We start from the raw sequence: 19,806 nt of genomic DNA on the forward strand, positions 1-19,806 counted from the left end.
GGCAAGGGCGCCCAATATAAGAACATTGAAAAAGAAAGCCGTACAACAAATTAACAGGGGAACGTAAGTTACGAATCCGACAGCCGCTTTGAGTCTGGTGCCCAAGTTGTAAGTCGGCTCCTTGCTCGGCTCTCGACGAATGACGGGCAGCTTTTTCCAGGCTCTGGTTATGACATTTCCGGAGCGCTTGACGTAAGGAATCACATCTCGTCTGACTTTCGGGTGGCGCAGCATCTTTCCCATTTCGGGTACGTTGTAATAGACAGAATGGATGGAGGATTCGTTTTGATAAGGATACAAGGCCGGTAACTGGGTAGACGCTGGGAATGTCGGTTGATGCTGATGGGTGATGGGTAGAAATGTTATTTCCGTTGAATTTATTTTGATTGGTGCCTGTGCACAGCTGTCATTGAGAATATCCGTTCTGAGCACTTCTTGAATTTTGAGTTGATGGCCAAGAGCTTCGGCGGAATCGTGAAAAACTGGTTCGAGATGGACGGCTGGATCAGCCGTCGAACTTGTCACAGAGTCTCTTGTCGATGCTAGCATCAGTAAATACATGAGCCAGAAATATTTATCCGATAAACAATTCATCTTCAATGTCGAAACTTAACAAATTATTAAGGTCGTCACAAAAGCCGGAACCCGAGGATTGAAACGCGCCTTGTATCGAACGAAACAGCAAAGATTTCTCAATATTCAATCACTGTTAACTTTGATGAGGCTCCACAATCAGTTGGAATCACAATGATTTCCCTTCCACACACGGAACGCTCAAAACGTTTTGAACTGATTTGTAAACAAGTTCGACTCCGGTTGGTCATCGAACAACGACTGTGAGAAAACTTTCTCGGCCACGCTTCTTTCTATGCAACCAAAGGCTTTAGTTTTTTTTTATTCAAACGTACAAATAATTATGCCCTTCTCTTTTTCGTCCTCGTTCTGTTCGCCCGCCTGTGTTCAGACGTTATTCATCGCTTTATTAGAGCCAGAACTGTAATTGTAGTATTTGAAAAAAAATTTCAGATTTTTCATGTTGTTGACAACAGCAAAATCTCTATTATTTGTCACTTGTCTTTTTTATGTGTCGCAAGTTTTATGACGCTTTTTTAAAAAAATTTATTCTTCTGGAAATGAAATATCTTTGAAATGTTTTGACAACGTAAAATATAACAGCCCGTAGGAGAAAAAAAAATTGGTATTCATTCGAGATAGTTGACTGTATATTCATGTGACTTCAAATGCAGAAACGAGAGCCATTTTCGGCACACGGTGCACGCGCTCGGGCATAGTCGAGGAAATAAGAAGTAGTAAATTTAGGACAGGTCGTCGCCTGGGGCAGAGGTGGGTTTCGGTTTATACATATTACAGAGTACAAATATCAGGAGGACATCAAATATATTCACGCGGAAACGCATCGTCACGAGTTCATCGTGAACTCCAAAGTAGATGTAGGGCGTTCCGAATGTCTACTATCAAACAGGCACGACGGGCATAAAATATAGGACACGACGATATACCCAACATTCTTTTATAGAGCATCCCACATTTCCAATTGGGAGTTGCGTTGTGTTACGTCAAACCGGTTGTATCGTCTCCTTCCAGTTTTGGTCAAGACGAATATTTCGAGGTTGCAGGTCGACGACGCGAGTCTTCTCTCTTGGACGCCAACATGTAACTTTCGAGTGCATGCTCCACTGAAGCGGCCAAAGAAACCAGAGATCTGCATTGCTCCGGTGACAAATAACGACCGAAATCAAATAAGTCGCTGCTGCTGTTTATGCTCGCCGCGATTGTCGTCAAGTCGCGTTTCTTGCGTCCACCAAATGGAAAGACGCCAGCTGCCGAGAGAGCGGGGATCGTCAAGCCGAACGCTAAAATTCCGGCGAAAAATGGAATCGGAAGGAGCATGGCGAGGAGGTTAACAGCTGAAATGATCAAGGGAACTGGCTCCTCGCTGACTGGCTGCTGCCGAACAGCGGAAGTTGCGGAAGAACATGATGCGGATGTCATCAGCGTAACAAAAAACGATAAGCAGAGCCACCAGTTCCCTGGCCATCTTGTCGCCTTCATTTCGAACTAGAAAATCAAACAAACAAATAAACAAGAAAATTTTTGAAATAATATTTTCAGGCTCTGAAACTTTGTGGTTGATAGAAAAATTCCTATTTTTAAGTTACCATTCAACGAATCTCGGAATCAAAATTTCAGAATCCAATCACGATGTAAATGCGGACGCGCACAGTTTATATTTTAATATCACGGCAGCAGCAGATCAGTCTGTTGTATAACCACCGGATTAAGGGGGAAGTTCAATCTCAGCTGATCCTCCTCAAACGACTGTATAGGGAAACGTCCCAGCCTGGTGGTTTCTTCTATACTAACCGAGAGCTGCTGCTGCTATAGCCACGTGCGCCACTATAAATAATTATGACCTAATGCCCGCCAGCTCATCCAATTCGTTCTCCTTTCTAAATTCAGAATATTCCCTCCTCCTTCTTGTACGCACATATTCCCACCCCTCCTTCTCACCTAGTTGGCACCGAGGGGTAGTCAACTCGAAAAAATATCCGTACACCCCCGTATTTTTAATGAAAAAATATGAAAAAATATGAAAAAATATAAAAAATATAAAAAATATTAAAAGTTTTAACACGAAATTTTTTTTGCCTTACACAAAAAGGTTGCACTGAACATGTTTAGTACGTGTTTTAGGGTACTGAAAAGGAGAATTTTTGCATTTAATGTAAAAATTTTACACTTAATATGGAGAACACACTTAAATAATTGTAAAATAAGTGTCTTTTAAAACAATTAAGTACTTAAAAAAATTAAGTACTCTTTGGCAATGTACTTAATTTAATTTGCATACTTAATAAATTTTTTAAATAAGTGCCCAATGGTACCTTTTCCTCCTTAATATAACTTTGCACTTTTTCATTATTCTTACTTATTCTGGGGCAACATACTTAATTTTAATTTGCATTCTTAATAAGTTTTTTAAATAAGTGCCCAATGGATTTAAGTACCTTTTCCTCCTTAATAAATTGGAAGTGAAGTTTGAACATTCGGAAAAGTTTCTAAGTCCCAACTCCCGTCTTGTTATACCATAGGATTGTGAAAGAAGTTTTATATCTACAATGGCACAGTGGATGAGTATCCGACTTTAAATGTGGTAGTCACGTGTTCAATTCCGGCCACAGTCTTATTATCAATTATTTTTAAAATAAGTATGTAAAGTAGGAAAACAATTTATGTAGGCCTACTATAGAAAAATAAGTGGCACGGTAGTAGGCCTATTTAAATTTTTTTAGTGTATAAAATAGTTTAAGTACGTTGATACTATTCAGTAGGCAAATATTACTCACAAAACAACATACATATACAAAAATATAAGAAATAAAAAAAATATAAAAAATACGAAAAAATATAAAAAATACGGAAAAATATAAAAAATACGGAAAAATATATTTTTATTTAAATATTCGTACACCCAAATCATGAGTTGACTACCCCTCGGTTGGCACTCTCTTCTTGCCACTGGGAGTCGAATTGAATCAATAAGTCTGTGTCTATAAACTGGCTGGTTGCGGATGGATAAGACATTTCAAAGGTAAGCGAATGCTGTGCCGTGTACGAAAACAAGCAATGGGAAAACAATTGCAGCACTCGGTGACAACTGAGAAAATGACAAAAGAATAGGTTTCCTTTTATTGATTTCTGCTCACTTGCTCAGCAACGAGGAATGCAAAAACAAAAAACCCCAACAAAACAAATGCAGTGAATGATTTGGAGTCGTCACAAAATAAAGACTCTCGCACGCGAAGTAGCAAATTGTATTATTGTAATATTAATATTGTCTTCCCATAATACTCTTCTCTGTTCTCTCATCCTATGGATCCAATAGCAATCCTTTATATGTCTAATAAGCCTCATATGGTCGTTTCTCGATACGCTACCGTATTATTATAGTGTGCGTGCTGAAAAGAATTCGCAGTATTTTGGAATTTACTCTAATAATGCTGATGACATCTTTTTTTATTTAAAATAAATTCCCATCAGCAGAATACGAATAGATGCAGGTATTGTTCTGATTGAATTGATATTGCTTTGATATGAATTTAAAAGAAAAATAGCGGTAATCTCTTTTTATTTTCGTTGGTGAAATTTCGCTTGAAGGATAAAATAAAAATACATAACATTTCAAAGTAGACACGTAATCAAAAAGAAATATGCGGATGCGCTTTCCTAGTCATGAAATAAATAAATGAGTTGCAGCTTTGACAAAATTATTGTGGCTTTACTTTACTGGAAGATGAGAATTAAATATTAGCAAGGTATGTTTGGGGGTATATTGAACAATAAATAAGGTCTGGGATTGAGACTGGCGAATAAATTATTATGGTCTGCACAAAGTACTACACGAAAGAAGAAAAAAAAAAAAAACTAGATGGAATGTCAAAAAATTATTTGAAAAGAATGATTATTAATGTTCATCCAAAGATGGGGAGACTGCACTTCATTTTTCTGCAATCGGAGCTGCCATCACTGCGGGCGCCAATTTTGAACGCATCCAGCATCTCGGACATGTACGCAGGAACTAATGGTTCCAAATACCTACGCAAATGGAACGTACTCATCTTTATTAATGCACCTATTTTCGCTCAGTGGCGTGGCTCATTTTACAGAAATATCAGCGAACGCTTACGTGATGATGGGCTCGGTGAACTTGGCCCATCGATTAGTCATTTGGCCAACTTCGCAATAGTATCTCTCGAGGCACGAATCGTCCTTATAAGCGGCCATGTAGGTATCCAGCACACTATCCAGGCGAGCAGCTAATGATGCCAAAGTTGTGGACTGTTCAGGTGGCAAAAAGCGATCGAAATCAAAGACTTGTTTATTGAAATCCTTGGCGGCGAACAAATCACGGCCCACTCGTCTTCGCCCGAACGCCGACACGGCAGGAAAGAGAACTAGGATCACCGAGAAAATCACGAAGAGGGCGGCAGTAGCAGCTACGAGGGGTGAGACGATGGCGAGTCCGATGGCCGTCACCGCGCCGCTGATAGCGCCGAACGCCCTATCAGCTATTTCACGCCGGCTGGGAATATTTTGCCACACTCGAGATGCGGCGGCCGCAGCGCTTCCGTGATGAGGCCTGATGTATGGCATCAATTCTTTCAGCTTTGACGAGTACTTCTCGACAACTTTAGGAATCTTGGAATAGAAAGAATTCATATAATCGTCCAGGTTGCTGTACAAAGACGCATCGGATACGGAATAAGCATCCGGATGGATCGATTGCTCAACGGGTGGAAAAGCAATACGGTTCGGTAATAATGCTGGTGATGCAGGATATTGCTGCGCCATTGGATATTTAAAATAGTTAGTGTGTGGCGCATCAGATTGTAGTGGGTGACCTTTTCGATTTTTAATGATCTCCGGGACAGGATTGACAGAATTTTTCAGAGTGGGCTTGGAATCCGGGCCAGGATCAGTGGGAACGGTGCTGGCTGAGCTTGCAGCTGTTAATGATGCAGCTAATAATAAGCACAGCAACCAATTTGACGATAATCTAGCCATTTTCCACCTGAACTAAAAAATAAAATAAAAACTAACGTATAAAACAACCGTGCACAAATAAAAACTTACTAATGGTAATTAAATTAGTTACCGTAAAAATGGAATAATATCACAAAACTTTTGCAGCAATAATCCAATTCAGATTTTTTAAATACAACGAATTCCGTTATGTAGTATTAAGTTCACTAGCACACCATCAGACGGGAATGAGGTAACACCAGATTGATGACAAGTTCACCTTTGGCTGATCGTCGAACGACTGCTGGAAAATGTCCAGAGTCTAGTGGTCTTCTTGGTCTATCAGTCGAATGCCCTTAGCTAAAACATGTTTCTATCTCTGCGTAGTCGTTCCAATGCCCGGACTCGTCTAAAAATCACGGGCGGTTTCAAAGATTCGAAAAGATTCCCTCCTCTTTCTTTCTCCACTCACGTCCAACCTAGTTGTTACTACTCACGTTAACTTCATGGCATTTTGCTGTACAGTCACGCAGATCATGACATTTTACTTTACCCGAGTTATCGCAATCTAATAAATTATTTGCGCAGACAATTCCAAGCGGTGAGACTTTTGATCATTTTCGCTACACAAAAATTTACTTCCGGATAATTAATTGACTTGTGTTCACATTTGAAACTCAATTTGTTTAGAATAAAGCATTTGCATACACACTCGGCAAAAAAAAATCTGACAAATAAGATTTATTATCTGAAATAAGACCCAAAACTTGTTATTTGCTTTCTCCTTTCCAGCACATACACAATTTTCTTGAGGCTTTGATTTGGATTGCTGCGCTTTCTTAAGTCATCTGTATGAGTTTCTCTACTGATGCGTGCTGTTACTACCCTCAATCCATTTGAAACAAGTGTGACAAGCGGGGAAGAACCGTGCAAAGAAAAAGTTCTATATCTATCGTGTCGTTTTCCTTGTGTCGAATCCTAGAGCCAAGCCTAGAACAAGCTAGTTATCCTGTTTCCATCAAAGTCTTATATTAGCCTATTATTTTCCAGGCTAACAAATCGATCTTGACAATTTTTGGCAAATTAGATTATTGGTCGTCAATCTCAGAATCATGCTGGTTATACATTTTCGCAGGAACTAGAGAGGCTCCGGGATTCTATACGAAACAGGGTAAATAATCTTGACGTTGACTTTTATTTTATGATTTTTATTTATTTATTTATTTTTAAATTTCTTAAACAGTGGGAATGGGCTCGGTAAACTTGCCAATCCGGCAGACTTCATTCGTCCAGCTTGGCAAGGATATTTCTCCAGACAGGTGTCTTTCATGTACACATTTTTAGGGTAGGTTTCGAGCACGCTATCCAGTCGGGCAGCTAATAATGCTAAATTTCGGGATTGTTCAGCCGTCACGAAATTATCAAAGCCAAATACTTCGTTGAAATCTTCCGCGACGTCAAAGTTCCGATCCATACGTCTTCGACGACTTGCTGCGATACCAGGAAAGGGGATGCCAAATTTTCTTAAGATGAAAACACCAGTAAAAAAAGCTACAACAACGGGACCAAAGACGAGAATGTTGGAAGAAATAAGATTCGACAATTCAGGACCGAACAGACTGTTGTCAGTGGCAATAATATCAACTATTTCACGTTTGCTGGGAATGTTTCGAGATGCAGCGACTGCTGCAGCGTTTCCTTGAGGTTTGAGGTAAGGCATCAGATTTTTTAGCTGTGAGGAATATATCTCTGTAAATTTGGGCATCTTGGAAGAACTCATACCATATTTGTCTAAGTTGCTAGTTGAGTAATAATGCGGACGGAATAACTGCTGGCCGGATGGAAAAGCAATCTTGGACGATAATGATAATGGTGTCGGAGATTGCTGTGCCACCGGATATCTAATATAGTGAGAATATGACGCATCTGATTGTTGGAGCGGGTGACGTTTTCGGTTTTTGAGGTGCTCAACGAATTTGACCAAAACGGGTTTGGAGCTCAGGGCAGGGTCAGTGGCACCGATGGTCGAAGATTCAGCAGGTGTCAAAGAAGTAGCTAATAATAACCATAGTAATACAAATGTAGCCATATTCCAGTCTTGACTGAAAAAAAAAGAATCAAATCGACATTAACAACCATACTCAAAGAAATAAAAATTCGTGTAGTATTTGAATTAGTTACCGTAAAATAAGAAAAATCACAAAAGGTACTTCACAACAATTTCAGATTAAGAAGCGACAAATGGCAGTTAACTGGCCCGCAAATGGGAATCAGTCAACACCAGACTGCTGTCGAAGAGTTCACCTCCGTCTAGTCGTCGAAAGACTGCTGAATAATCGCCTGAGATATTCTTCTTAGTATATCAGCTCAAAGCCAATCGAAAAACATGTTTCTCTCTCTTTATGCATAAATATGAGTTTTAATCACGACCTCGTCCAACGCGGGGAAATCAGGAGGATTTAAATTGAGGAAAGGGGATAACTCTCCGCTTTCACTTCTTCACTTACAGCTGCTCACCTAGCTTTTTCTCACCTTATTCATCGTGGCATTCTGTTATACATGTTTGGCCAGCTTTCGTCCCATTAAGAGTCCAATGCGAGTCTTATTAAATAAAAAACTCGATAAAAAATATGAAGGCTTAACGCGCAACTAAATAACTAGCTACTGGTAGCTTTTGATAGTATTCAACTATATTTCAGGGAAAAACTCGAACAACTTTCAACATATTTATCCATCGAAAGGAAGTTTGCATTTCATTTTGCTGCAATCGGCGTGTTGCCACTACGAGCACCGTTTTTGAATGTCTCCAGAATTTTGTACATATTCGCCGGAACTAGAGGCTCCAATAACCTAAGCAACATAAAGAAATCCGTAAACGTAATACGTATTCCTATAACGATATTGGTTGCAAATAGAAAAACATTTACGTGATAATGGGCTCATAAGCCTGCCAATCCGGCTGGTCATTTCGCCACCAGCTTGGCAAGAATATTTCTCCATGCAGGTGTCGTCCTTATAAGCAGTCCTGTAGGCATCAAGCATTCTATCCAGACGAGCAGAAAGAGATGCAAAATTTCTAGATTGTCCAGCCGGCAAAAAAAGATCAAAATCAAAAATTTCGTTGAGATCCTCCGCGATCGACAAGTTGTCTATCGACGACAAGTTTCGGCCCACGCGTCTTCGACCCGCTGGTGTGATATTTAAGAGGAAGTTAGTTAAAAACGCTAAAATAGAAGCAGCTAAAAAAATGGGCCCAAAGATGTATAAGTAAGGATTGAGAAGACTCTGCAGAATAGTGGTGATTACTCCGAATTGTGTTTTGTCAGCTATTTCACTTCTGCTGGGAATAGTTCGCCAGACTCGAGATGCAGCGACTGCAACATGAGGTTTCAAGTTTATAGGCATCCGATTTTTGAGCTTCGAAGAATATTTTTCTGCCTGCAGTTTGAGCATCTTGAAAGAACTCGAATATTCGTTCAATTTACTGTACAAAGGCGCGTCAGGAATCGAGTAAGTATCCGGATGGATCAAGTGTTGGGCGGATGGAAAATCAATATTCGGTGATAATGGTAGTGATGTAGCAGATTGCTGTGACATCTTATATCTAACATGGTTAGCATACGAAACATCAGATTGGAGCGCCTGAGCTTTTCGGTTTTCGAGGTTCTTGACTGATTCAAAGGAAACGGGTTTCGAATCAAGGGCAGGATCAGTAGAATTGATGGCCGATGGTGCAGCAGCTGTTAGCGACGCAGCTAATAAAAAGGATAGCAACCAGCTTCCTGATGATCTAGCCATATTTCAACCTTAACTAAACAAATCAAAATGAACATTCGAAACCACACCATGCAAAATGAAATTGAATTAAGTTACCGTAAAATAGAAGAATAGTCACAAAAACCTTGCAGGTAAATTCAGATTTGAAAGCGACGAATTCCACTATAGTAAGTTATTCACTAACCTACAAAAATGGGAATCGTTTAATACCGGATTGATGAAGGAGTTCACCTTTGGCTGTTCGTCGAAAGACTGTGGAAATCGTCCCCAAGAATCTTCCTAGTATATCAGCTGAATGGCCTTAAAAAACGTGTTTCTAACTCTCCACGCATAAATATGTGGTTTAATCCAAACTTGTCCAATACGAGGAAGAGTCGAACAATTTATGTTCGAGTTCGATGTATTTATTTCTAAATAAATTTACTGCTTCAAAAATATCTATACATTCGAAAATTATGACACGGAATACTTTTTGTTTTAAATCATTAGAAGAACTCAATCTGAGAGTGACGGTATTTGTATTTAGCTCGCATTGATCAGGTTCCTGGAACGTAATGAATATAATAGCAAGACCAGCTTGCCCTCCATTGAAAAACGAAGTAGACTCTGATTTGAGTCTCATTAAATTAAAAAATAAAGGCTGGTAATGTGCAACGAAATAAACTAGGTAGCTGTTGAATTATTTGAGGGTGAAAAACGTTGTTCTTATCCGATGAAAGGAAGTTTGCATTTCATTTCGCTGCAATCGGCGCTGCCACTGCGGGCACCGCTTTTGAATGCCTCCAGCTTTTTGTACATGTACGCAGGAACCAGCGGCTCCAGTAACCTAAGAAGCGCATAAAAGAATCTGTGAAATTATTCTTCTGATGATTTCTCTTACAAATATAGGAGAAAGTTTACGTGATAATGGGCTCAGTCAATTTGCCAAGCCGGCTAGTCATTTGGCCAGCTTGACAAGAAAATTTCTCCAGGCAGGTGTCGCTCTTGAATGCGCGCATGTAATTGTCCAGCACGTCGTCAACGCGGGCAGCCAACGACGCCAAAGTTCTGGACTGCTTCAGCGGCAAGAATCGATCGAAATCCAAAACTTCGTTGAGATCTTCCACAGCTGACAAATCGCGTCCCATTCGTCTCCGGCCAAACGCCGACACGGCAGGAAAGAAGAAGAGGATCACAATGAAACCCAAGAAGAGAACGCTGGATATGAGCATGACGGGAGCCAACAGGACCAGTCCAATGGCTGAAGTGATATCAAACGTCCTGTCGGCCATTTGGCGCATGCTGGGCATGTTTTGCCACGCTCGAGATGCAGCGTATCCATAATGCTTGACGTAAGGCATCAGATCTTTGAGCTTGGGGTAGTATTTCTCGGCAACCTGCGGTAGGTAATAATACACGTAGCCCATGGTGGTTTCTTGTGGGTTACTGTACAAAGCTGGAACAGGAATCGAATGGGATGCCGGGTGAACTGCAGGCTGGACCGCTGGCTGGGCCGCTGGCTGGGCGATGGACGGAAAGGAAACACCTGCTGCTGATCCTGACAACGCTACTGGTGTCGGAGGTTGGATCTGAGGTGCTTTCAAATAATTGGTGTACGACACATCAGATTTGAGTGCGTGACTGTCTCGTGCTTTGACTTTTTCGGCTGGTTCGGCGAAATTTTGCATAGCTGGCTTGGAATCCACAGCGGGATCAGCAGCAGCAGCTGCGTAACATGTAACTGCCATCGACGCAGCCAAAAACAAGTACAGCAAACCATTTCTCGACAATCGAGCCATTTGTATCTTCAACTATATGAGCAATAGTAAAATTGTCGTCAACAACTATTACTTATTAAAGTTAACAAAAGCACTGGAATCATGTAGTTACCTTTTCAAAAGTTCAAAAGTTTTTTTTCCGAATTAAATCCCTTTTCAAATTCCAGATATAATTCACACTGTATTCCGTTTCAGTACAGGAAGCGGGATGAATAATAGATGGTAACTCCGGATTGTAGACAGACAAGTTCACCTTCGGCTGATCCTCGACCGACTGTGGAAAAAAGTCCAATAGTGGTCCCTCTTTGTACACGAGCAGTGAAACCTACCTGGCGACGTACTTCACTGTAAATAATTAGGCCCCAATGCGGATCCTCCGCCTTCAGTCCCCCGGTTCTCTCTTTCTCCCACTCACCCCACCCCACCCCACCCCACCTCAACCACCACCTCCTCCTTCCGTATCACCGCCCGACCACCTACCTGGTAAGTTTTCAACGCCGAGGTAATCATCGAAAGGGGAAAGATTTAAAGTCTGGTGTGGGTGGTGTGACGTATTCTAGAAATCGGTTGAAACAACAACAGGCCAGACAAACAACACGAGACGCTGGGAGAATTGACTTGGTAAAACACGCGGAGAAAACTCGATTTACATAAATGAGAAAGTTAAACAGCTGCCGTCATGGATTTGCCGGAAACAAGGTCTCGTCGACATGAAGTTTTCTCCTTACCACACCAATGCTGGCGGGAGTCTGACGCAGGTGAGCATTACCTGCGTCTGTGGGAGTCGCTAAAATCGTTAATATGTTGCGCAATTTCACAAATTTAATTGCGTTTATTGGAGCGCGATGATGTTGGAAAATTAAGCGATGTTATGAGCAGTGAAACAGGCTACCGACATAAATAACATCTTCCGAGAAAACTCATATGCATACACAAGTGGACGGAATCTAACGGAACACGTTTGCGGCATCGGCATCTTATTCCACCTTGAAATACCCGGGGGTCGACGCAACGGTGGGTTCAGGAAGGTCAAGCCACTGCCAAAATCCAGTACGATATGGCAGTGTTTTCCACCTACCAATTTACGCAGATGTGTTGTTTTTCTGTGCACTTGAATGACGCAATCAAATTTCGGTTTCCTTGCTACAAGGGTGGCGATTATAGGCTACAAACGAAAAGCATTGGACGGAATTTTTTCCAACGATATCCGGAGACCCCAGCTGGAAATAAAATTGCAATTCTTGGCTCAAAACAATATGGGATACTCGGAAACTGCGCAAAGGACGATGAGCAGCGATTCAGTCCTCGGATGTGTATTTACAGTAAGATATTATTTCCCACCTATATAGATGTGGGAATATCAAACACAACCGTAAAAAGTCAATGAAAATAACGAATCGACTTTCGGTATTTTCAAACTACTATCATATAATACGTGTAGCGACAGAAAGAGAAAGAAAAAAGGGAAGACGAGCAACGAAACCGCACCCGTCGAACGGTGATCGCAGGGAGGGGGTTCAGAGGTCGGAGCAAAGTTCACCGTTAGTTCTTCCTCAGCAAACAAAAAAAGGCAGCCAGCAAATAGAGGTAGTGAGCGTTATTTCGGGACTATTACTTTCCAACAGGCGGTGCCTGGAACTTTACTCAATATGAAGAGTGTCGGATGGTCTTACGGGATTCTTATTGTGAACTCGTAGATTTCTCAACTCCGCGTAACCACCTGTGTGTACACGGGGGACCCCATGGGTCACGGTGAGCGTCCTAACGTTTTGAACGAGGTGAAGCAACCAACGAAAGAGGTGTCAAAGAGCCTAGAAGCTGAAAAACGAAAACGGCACCTCAGACACAAAAAGGCACATAATGAGGAAGAATAGGCGAAATTACATTTCCTTTAAAGGGCCAGCGCACACATCAGCATTTTCCAAACGGCCATGCCGGTACAGGTGTATTCAACCCGAGGATGATAATATACACATACGAGGCAAACCGCACTCTTGGTATTTGCTTCCTTATTCTCTTCGTGTTGGCATTCATCCACAAAAGAAATTAGCAATCATAGATAAATCACTCTATACCCATTCCCTTATTTGGATCTATCGAAAGGCAATACGTAACACAGAAGCGGAAGTCTACCGATAATACGGTTATTACAATTCGTTACCAATTCTGGTTATCCCATATACTATATGCCTTCCACCGAATTTGTCTTTTGTATGAAACATGGGAGAAAAATGCGATGCCGCATTCTCTAGACACAGGGGACAACCCAATGTTGTCGCTTGGCCCATAACAAGAGAGTGGGTCAACATTTGTTACGACTCGGCCAGTTCGACTAGTCATAAATATCACAATACACGTAAGTGACAGGCGGGACTCCTTTTTAGCAATTCAAATTCGGTCGCAAGTTTCCTATCAGAATAATGCCGACTCAAAATACTTTTGAAAAGGACTTATTGCCTTTGGGAACGAGTTCTTTCCCTATAATGGAACACCAAGAGGAAATGGTCGAATGCCATCGATTATTACTTTTGTTGTGATTATCAAACATGGGAACATGTCGTGCCAATAACAAACAAAAAATCTGTGCACGTAGTGTAGCCTCAATAATTCATGGGATCGAAGTCAACCGATTCATCGCATTGAAAAGGCAGGAACCGATTCAGTGTGAATCTTAAATTTAGGATAACAGTTTCCGACAACATTTTCAGCTATAATTTACTGTATAGGATTCATTTGCTTAAATTTTTAGGTCTTTAAAACAACCACAAAAGTTGTTTCCGATTTTCAGTCAAAATAATTTTTAAAAAAATTGCTCAAAATTAGTGGGCACATGTAGTTTACGTGCTTTTTTACGCACGAAGTAAAAGCAACAGAACGCGCAATCTCAAATTCTAAAAAACAAACGCTTTTGCGATTTCTAAATGTGCATAGAGCATGCAAAGAAAATTATTTTCCACATAAAAGACGCAATCTTAACAATGAGAAAGGAGTTAAATTACATCGTGTGAGTTAAGAATTGTCGGTCTAATCCATGATCTATTCTCAGGATCCAGCTCAAGTTCAAGTTCAAAGATTATTTTTTTCACGGGCTTGGCAGTCAACCTTGAACTAGCGAAGTAGTTAAACAAACAGAGGGGGAGAGAGAGAAAGATAGCGCAAAAATATTGCAACCCTTGTTTTCAAATCTTTTTCTTCGCCAGCTTAGCAAACAGAATGTAGGTTAAAGCATTTAAAGTTGTGCCGAAATAAGAGGGGGCAGGCGGAAGATGTCCAAGAAATTCCACGGTGGTGGTTGAGGGGGGGGGGGCCTCATACTTACAATTTAAAGAAAGTTGGGAGGGACGACTGTTTTCTTTTAAAAACATCCTTCTTATCCCTCCCTTCCCTCGCCCATTCCCTTCGACAGCTGCCCACGTATTCGGATATTCCAAATGCTTGAGCGGTGAAAGAGAATCTTCCTTTGCCATCTCAAGTTGCTTTCTCTTGACCTCGTTTGAAATCCGCCTCAGATGTCTTTCCGCAAACTACCCAACTTACCCAGGTAGAAAAACGGAAATGTAATTGTGACCTAGTTCTCGATACTAAGAAAAAATAGAAAACATGCTGAAAACAAAAGTAGTGCGCACGGAAAAACTTCATTACGCCAAAATTTGTAGTAATATCTTTTAACGAGGAAACAACATGTGTTTGGCTACCAACCAGACGGACTAATACCAAACACGCATTATAATAATTTATATTGTAGTGACCGAAATTACCAATTATACTCTCATGTTTGTAGGGTAGAGAAACTGAGTGACGCTCAATAGCCGAGTCTACTGTGCCGTCTGAAATAGTGGCAGGCAGGTCGAACGGAAGACGCCGGATTTGAGAACCAGTGAAGCGGAAGAAGTACCGGTCTTTTCCATTTTCTCCCGACATGGTATTCTCTCAATGTCTGGAAGCGGTCGCACGCATTCACTCGCAGATTCCCATCCGTTTCTTTGACCCCGAACTGCATGCGTCAGAACGACGAGTTCAATTCCCGTTGCAACGCAAGTCGTCATCTCCTTACGCAAAGTCCTAGGCGAGGGGGGGAGGGAAATGAACGTAAGCTCGGCCCTGTTAATAATGTGTAAAACGATGTGGGATGAAAGTTAACAACGATGTTTTGGTGAATAAAGGATGATCTTGGGGCTGACACATTTTACCTTGTTGACGCTGCCGAATGAGGAGGCAATGAAATTGTTAATTTAGGACAGGAAATAAGAGAAGAATGTTGCTTGAAAGAATTTCACGGGCTCATCAGACCTTAAATAAGGCCGCTTCACACAAGCGAAAATGCGTAGCGCTTGTTGGTTTCGATTACCAATGACATTTCACGAGGTTTGTAATTTGAATCGCCACTTTTTCTTCAAGCATTCAAATGTAAACTTTTTATGTGAATAATATATTGTCAAAAATTCAACAATAAGCAACACAACACCAGGAACACCACCAAGTAAAAAACATTACCTACTTCAGGGGGGTTATGACAAAATTCACTATATGATGAAGTTAACAAAGTTTAAATACTTCCAAGGTAAGAAAAAAGTCCGTCAAATTTGCCCTTGAACCTCTTGGTGGTCTGGATCAACAAGGCGTAAAAATAGATGCACGCAAAGCAAGTACTCCCCCCCCCCCCCCGTAACCACGGATCACGCCTTGTAAAAATTCACGCCCAATCGGTTTACCACAGGGAAATTTTTATTAGTAGTTCTTTTGAAAAGAAAAGAAACAATTAAACAAACATTCCCATAACAATTCCCTTTGGGACAATCTTAAAAAGAAAAAGAAAACTTTCATAAGGATACATCCTCTTTAAAGAAACTAGAGAGTAACCTCGACTAGCCACAACTAACATTCATTGTTCATCTTCCTCGATCAATGCGCTCATCTCTTCTGCCAAAGCGTAATATTTATTGGCCAGTCTTCCTTTCATGGCGGCCATGGCTGAATCGGCTGCATTACTGAAGTAATCAGCTGGCAAAACGATATCACAATATTTTCATTAAGATTCTAATATCACCAAAAAAAGAAGAGGAAAAAAAAAAGAAACTATAGTACCGGCTTTTGATGGATTTTTGTCTAGTCCGTGTCCTCCATCGCGGTACATTTCCCCCAATCGGCCAAGTAGTTGATAGGTCGGATCGTCCATAGTAGAATCATAGTTTCCCTCCTCGTCGCTTGTTTTTACGGCTTCCACCGCCTCGGTGTACCAGTAAACCGATTCCGACCAGGAAACGGAACGGGTACCTGCTTGAAATTTTTTTAAATAATTTTTTTATAATTAATTTTTTTTAAACAGAATGATTTTTTTGAATTTTGAAACGGGTACCTAAGCCCTTGCCAGTGTCGTACGCTTTGGCCAAATACACTATTGCTGCACGATCACCAGCGGCTGCTGCCTTCAAACCAAACCATTTTTTAATTCTGTAAACAACCGGATAATGAATCAAAACGGAACTTACCATTCGCATGTAATCAACACCCATGTCAAAGTTGTGATCGGTTTCTTCCAAAACGAGATCCGGTAAAACGTCGTGTGGAAGATTCAAAGCAACTCTTGCCATGGTTATAATTGCTTCAAGATTACCGCAATCAGCCGCGTGACGCAGATGATACAAGGCAGCTTCACGATCGTATCCCGTCGAATCGGGTTCAGTAAAACGTTGCATTTCATGGTACTTTGCCAAATCCAAATGAATCTGCCCCAAGAGCGAACCACCCGTCTTTTGTTTGCGCCTTTCATCAGTATCTTCGCCTTCTTCTTCCTCGGCTTCCCACAATTTTTTCCTAGCTTCCATTTCAGCCATAACGCACGACGAGCGTGTTTTCTTATCTATTGATATTCTGTTAACATTGCATGTTAACATCAAAGAAATGTAATTTTCTTTGTAAAAGTTCCATGTTACCTGAAAGCGACTCGATCTGCTTCTTCAGACTTTGAAACAGACCCAGAACTCGCTTCCGAGAACAATCGAGGACGCCGGCGAGGAACACTGTCCGAACTACTTCTATGAGAAGAAAAAAATGAAATTAATGTTTAATTCAATGTAAGTCTAGTATTTAAGTTTGAACTAACTCGTTGTGATTCAATGCTTCCCAGTGAGTCGGAGAAATGTTATTTTTCCCCACGGATGGGAGACGCGTGCGAAGCTGAATCCCTCCACAATCAGAATCATTGCCATCATCTTCTACAATGTCATTCGATGTCCATTCGCCTATGCTTTCTGTTAGTGATGCGCATGAACCGATGCTCGACGAAGACCTCATTCGGAGAAATTCGTGAAGGTGGGCTCGTTGATACCTTAGAAAAATTCACATTTGAATGTTATGGACCACATGGTTGGCAAGAAAAATGTTACTCACTGAGAAGGTAGGACGACTATATCTTCGGTACCGCGTGAAACGGTTCCAACTTCTTGATTAGGAGTACTAGGATGTGCCGTTAATACAGCGAGCTCAGAGGGTGCCAGATCAAATGGCGTCAATCCTAAGCTCGCACAAATTGAGTTGCATACATGCGAATGGAAGAACAAAGCCATTCCTTTGGTTCCAAGATTTCCATCGCCATATTCAGTACCTAAAAATGCGAGGTAAAGCAAATAAGTTGCGTAAACCAACGATAAAAACGATAAAGATTATAAGTATGGTACCCGAAACTGTGTGAATTTGAGGATCTGTGTATAAATCTCCAACACCTTGAACGTCCACGACCATCAGTTCGTGACCGGAACGTTCAAACGTAAAGTGACTGAATGCCTGCGGCGTATGGCGCTGAGCATCGTCGCCGAGCACGAAGCCAGAGTTTGAATTGTACTTGACATAGTTTCCTTCGATGAAATTTTCGATATGGTATAGGGGTTTATCTGGACGATCAACAAACTCTAGGACGGCCATCTGAAAAAAATCGATTTGCTTAGGAGGGTGGTGTCTGTTGAATTCCTCGCCCCACAACTTGGTATCCATTTGTAGTTTAACTTCATCAAAATACACTTCACGAGGAGCAGGCTGAATAAAGCGTTTAACGATTGCGTTATTTGAATCGCGACGCCAATCCTGTATGAATTGAAATAAGTCAAGCTACTAGGAAGATGAGAAAATTACAAAACGATCATACCTGGTTGTGACTAAAGTTGCTCAGTTTTTTTATCCGAAAACATTCTCTCATTGCGCCATGGGCAAATGATTCGGCCTGCATTTTTACAGTAACTTGATCGATCACCCATTCTTTTTTCAACGCGTTGTACCGATGGCGATTAGCATTTTCGATCGGGCAATCTTCTAAATGAAATTTCTCCCAGGAATCTGTATGACATCGCGCTTTCATCAATGCATGACGCCAATTATTTTGCACTGTTTGTTTATGGTTTTGAAGTTGTGAAGAAGAAATTGATGGTTCCCTTTTACGTTTGGAACTCATACCCATGGCAGCAGAAAAATATTTCACTTGATGTCCATCTAGATGAACCTCAGGAAGGGTGCAAGTTTGATCTCCATTAGAAATATTCCATTTAATATCAGTGAATGAAATTGGTTCCAAGATTAAGTCCTCATGATGAGAAATCTCAGCGGTAGCCATGATTATTGATTGCTATCTCAACAGTATTGTGATTAGGCAGTGATCACAGTAGGCAGCTTTTGGCAGTTATTGTACTTATTGATGTATTGGGCTTGCTGGAAAGACAAAGACATCACCTTTAAAAAATAAAAATAAATGTAATTAATACAGGTATCATAAAACATGTGCCTGTGAATTTTGAATAAAACAAAAAATATAACATGCTAATTTAAATAGTTTAAAACAATTTTGGCACATATTTTCAAGTATTTCTACTGTATTTTCCAAACAAATTGTGAAATGTAGTCCAACTTGGAAGTAATTTTAACTAACGTTACGAAAATAGCTCGCGTACACGGCAATGATAAGCAAACAAACGGAGTACGTGACATTACAGATACCCGCATATATTAATCTAATAATACAGAATCCCTGAGTGTGTGACCCAGTAATTTCCATCACAGAAAATACACACTAATTTGATCTTAGATACACTACCACCAAAAAAACATGCAATAGTTTAATCAAAATTTACCTTCGATCGCTTCCAGATGTAAGTAAAATATGAAGGATATGAATAACTAACACAAATGTAGCAAATTTCTACGACATTTCAGTTCATTTGTTCAAGACTTCAAGGACAATCGCAGCGTGGCGATCATAACACACCTTTAGACATCTGCTGACAAATTGTAGCATCTCTTATAAGGGATGGTTAGCGACATCTAGGTCAACGATTTCAAACTCCTTTTCAAGAAACAGTGCGTCAGTGCGTGTTACTCACGCTCAATCTGGATCTCTTGCTGCGCAGTGCGATATTCTTGAATTAACCTGCTGTGAATTTTTCAAATCTGTTTTCTTCACTCTTCACTAGGAAATGTATTACTGAACTTGGCATCATTTCAGTTTAGACCCAGCTTGCTACTGAAAACAAATGTCTTAAATTGTGTAATATCCCCATTGTGCATATGCTCTGTATGTTTTGTGTGTCTGGGCAGTCATAATTATCAATGATGCAGTCTAGCATTACATCATGAACCTGAAAAGCTCAATAAAATTCTAAACTGACTTCCCGATCTCTTGGGCGTCTTGTTGCTATAATAAAGGACGTCTGATATAACGATCGTAACCCATAAAACCCCAGTA

The 19,806-nt window shown here is 40.7% G+C and overlaps 2 protein-coding genes and 1 long non-coding RNA gene across 8 annotated transcripts; all 3 read right to left on the minus strand.

The window, feature by feature from the left end:
* Positions 1-1,205: 1,205 nt before the first annotated feature.
* LOC124344388 lies at positions 1,206-2,407 on the minus strand. Its single transcript, XR_006919720.1, has 2 exons — positions 2,181-2,407; positions 1,206-2,079 (listed from the first exon to the last, which is right to left on the minus strand). It is a non-coding gene; the product is annotated as an uncharacterized LOC124344388 (long non-coding RNA).
* Positions 2,408-4,172: 1,765 nt separating this feature from the next.
* On the minus strand, positions 4,173-5,864 carry LOC124344056. Of its 3 annotated transcripts, none has more exons than XM_046797452.1 (3): positions 5,678-5,864; positions 4,709-5,593; positions 4,173-4,617 (listed from the first exon to the last, which is right to left on the minus strand). In XM_046797452.1, exons 2-3 carry the CDS (start codon positions 5,584-5,586, stop codon positions 4,494-4,496), a joined length of 1,002 nt encoding a protein of 333 aa, XP_046653408.1. In that variant the 5' UTR covers positions 5,587-5,593; positions 5,678-5,864; the 3' UTR covers positions 4,173-4,493. The 3 variants fall into 3 exon arrangements, with proteins under 3 accessions (XP_046653408.1, XP_046653405.1, XP_046653406.1); XM_046797449.1 differs by having other exon boundaries at positions 4,709-5,598; XM_046797450.1 differs by having other exon boundaries at positions 5,656-5,864.
* A 2,330-nt stretch (positions 5,865-8,194) lies between these two features.
* Positions 8,195-19,344, minus strand: LOC124342229 (eukaryotic elongation factor 2 kinase-like). 4 transcript variants are annotated; one of them, XM_046795194.1, is made up of 13 exons: positions 19,196-19,344; positions 18,220-18,797; positions 17,756-18,158; positions 17,469-17,682; positions 17,182-17,406; positions 17,012-17,113; positions 16,568-16,949; positions 16,435-16,504; positions 16,164-16,352; positions 14,837-16,079; positions 11,191-14,602; positions 10,222-11,111; positions 9,823-10,147 (listed from the first exon to the last, which is right to left on the minus strand). In XM_046795194.1, exons 2-10 carry the CDS (start codon positions 18,679-18,681, stop codon positions 15,961-15,963), a joined length of 2,166 nt encoding a protein of 721 aa, XP_046651150.1. In that variant the 5' UTR covers positions 18,682-18,797; positions 19,196-19,344; the 3' UTR covers positions 9,823-10,147; positions 10,222-11,111; positions 11,191-14,602; positions 14,837-15,960. The 4 variants fall into 4 exon arrangements, with proteins under 4 accessions (XP_046651151.1, XP_046651150.1, XP_046651152.1 ...); XM_046795195.1 differs by lacking the exon at positions 9,823-10,147 and adding an exon at positions 8,195-8,394 and having other exon boundaries at positions 11,191-16,079; XM_046795196.1 differs by having other exon boundaries at positions 11,191-16,079; positions 17,012-17,110.
* Positions 19,345-19,806: the final 462 nt, after the last annotated feature.

This window comes from Daphnia pulicaria, chromosome 6, assembly GCF_021234035.1.
Source record: "Daphnia pulicaria isolate SC F1-1A chromosome 6, SC_F0-13Bv2, whole genome shotgun sequence".
Classification (NCBI taxonomy): domain Eukaryota; kingdom Metazoa; phylum Arthropoda; class Branchiopoda; order Diplostraca; family Daphniidae; genus Daphnia; species Daphnia pulicaria.

Coding starts and splice junctions, on each gene's coding strand:
- LOC124344056 (XM_046797452.1), bottom strand. CDS start 5,586: ATGGCTAGATTATCGTCAAATTGGTTGCTGTGCTTATTATTAGCTGCA. Junction 4,618..4,708: donor TTCACCGAGCCCATCATCAC/GTAAGCGTTCGC, acceptor CCATTTGCGTAG/GTATTTGGAACCATTAGTTC.
- LOC124342229 (XM_046795195.1), bottom strand. CDS start 18,681: ATGGCTACCGCTGAGATTTCTCATCATGAGGACTTAATCTTGGAACCA. Junction 17,683..17,755: donor TCAAATTCACACAGTTTCGG/GTACCATACTTA, acceptor TCGCATTTTTAG/GTACTGAATATGGCGATGGA. Junction 16,950..17,011: donor GCAGATCGAGTCGCTTTCAG/GTAACATGGAAC, acceptor CAATGTTAACAG/AATATCAATAGATAAGAAAA.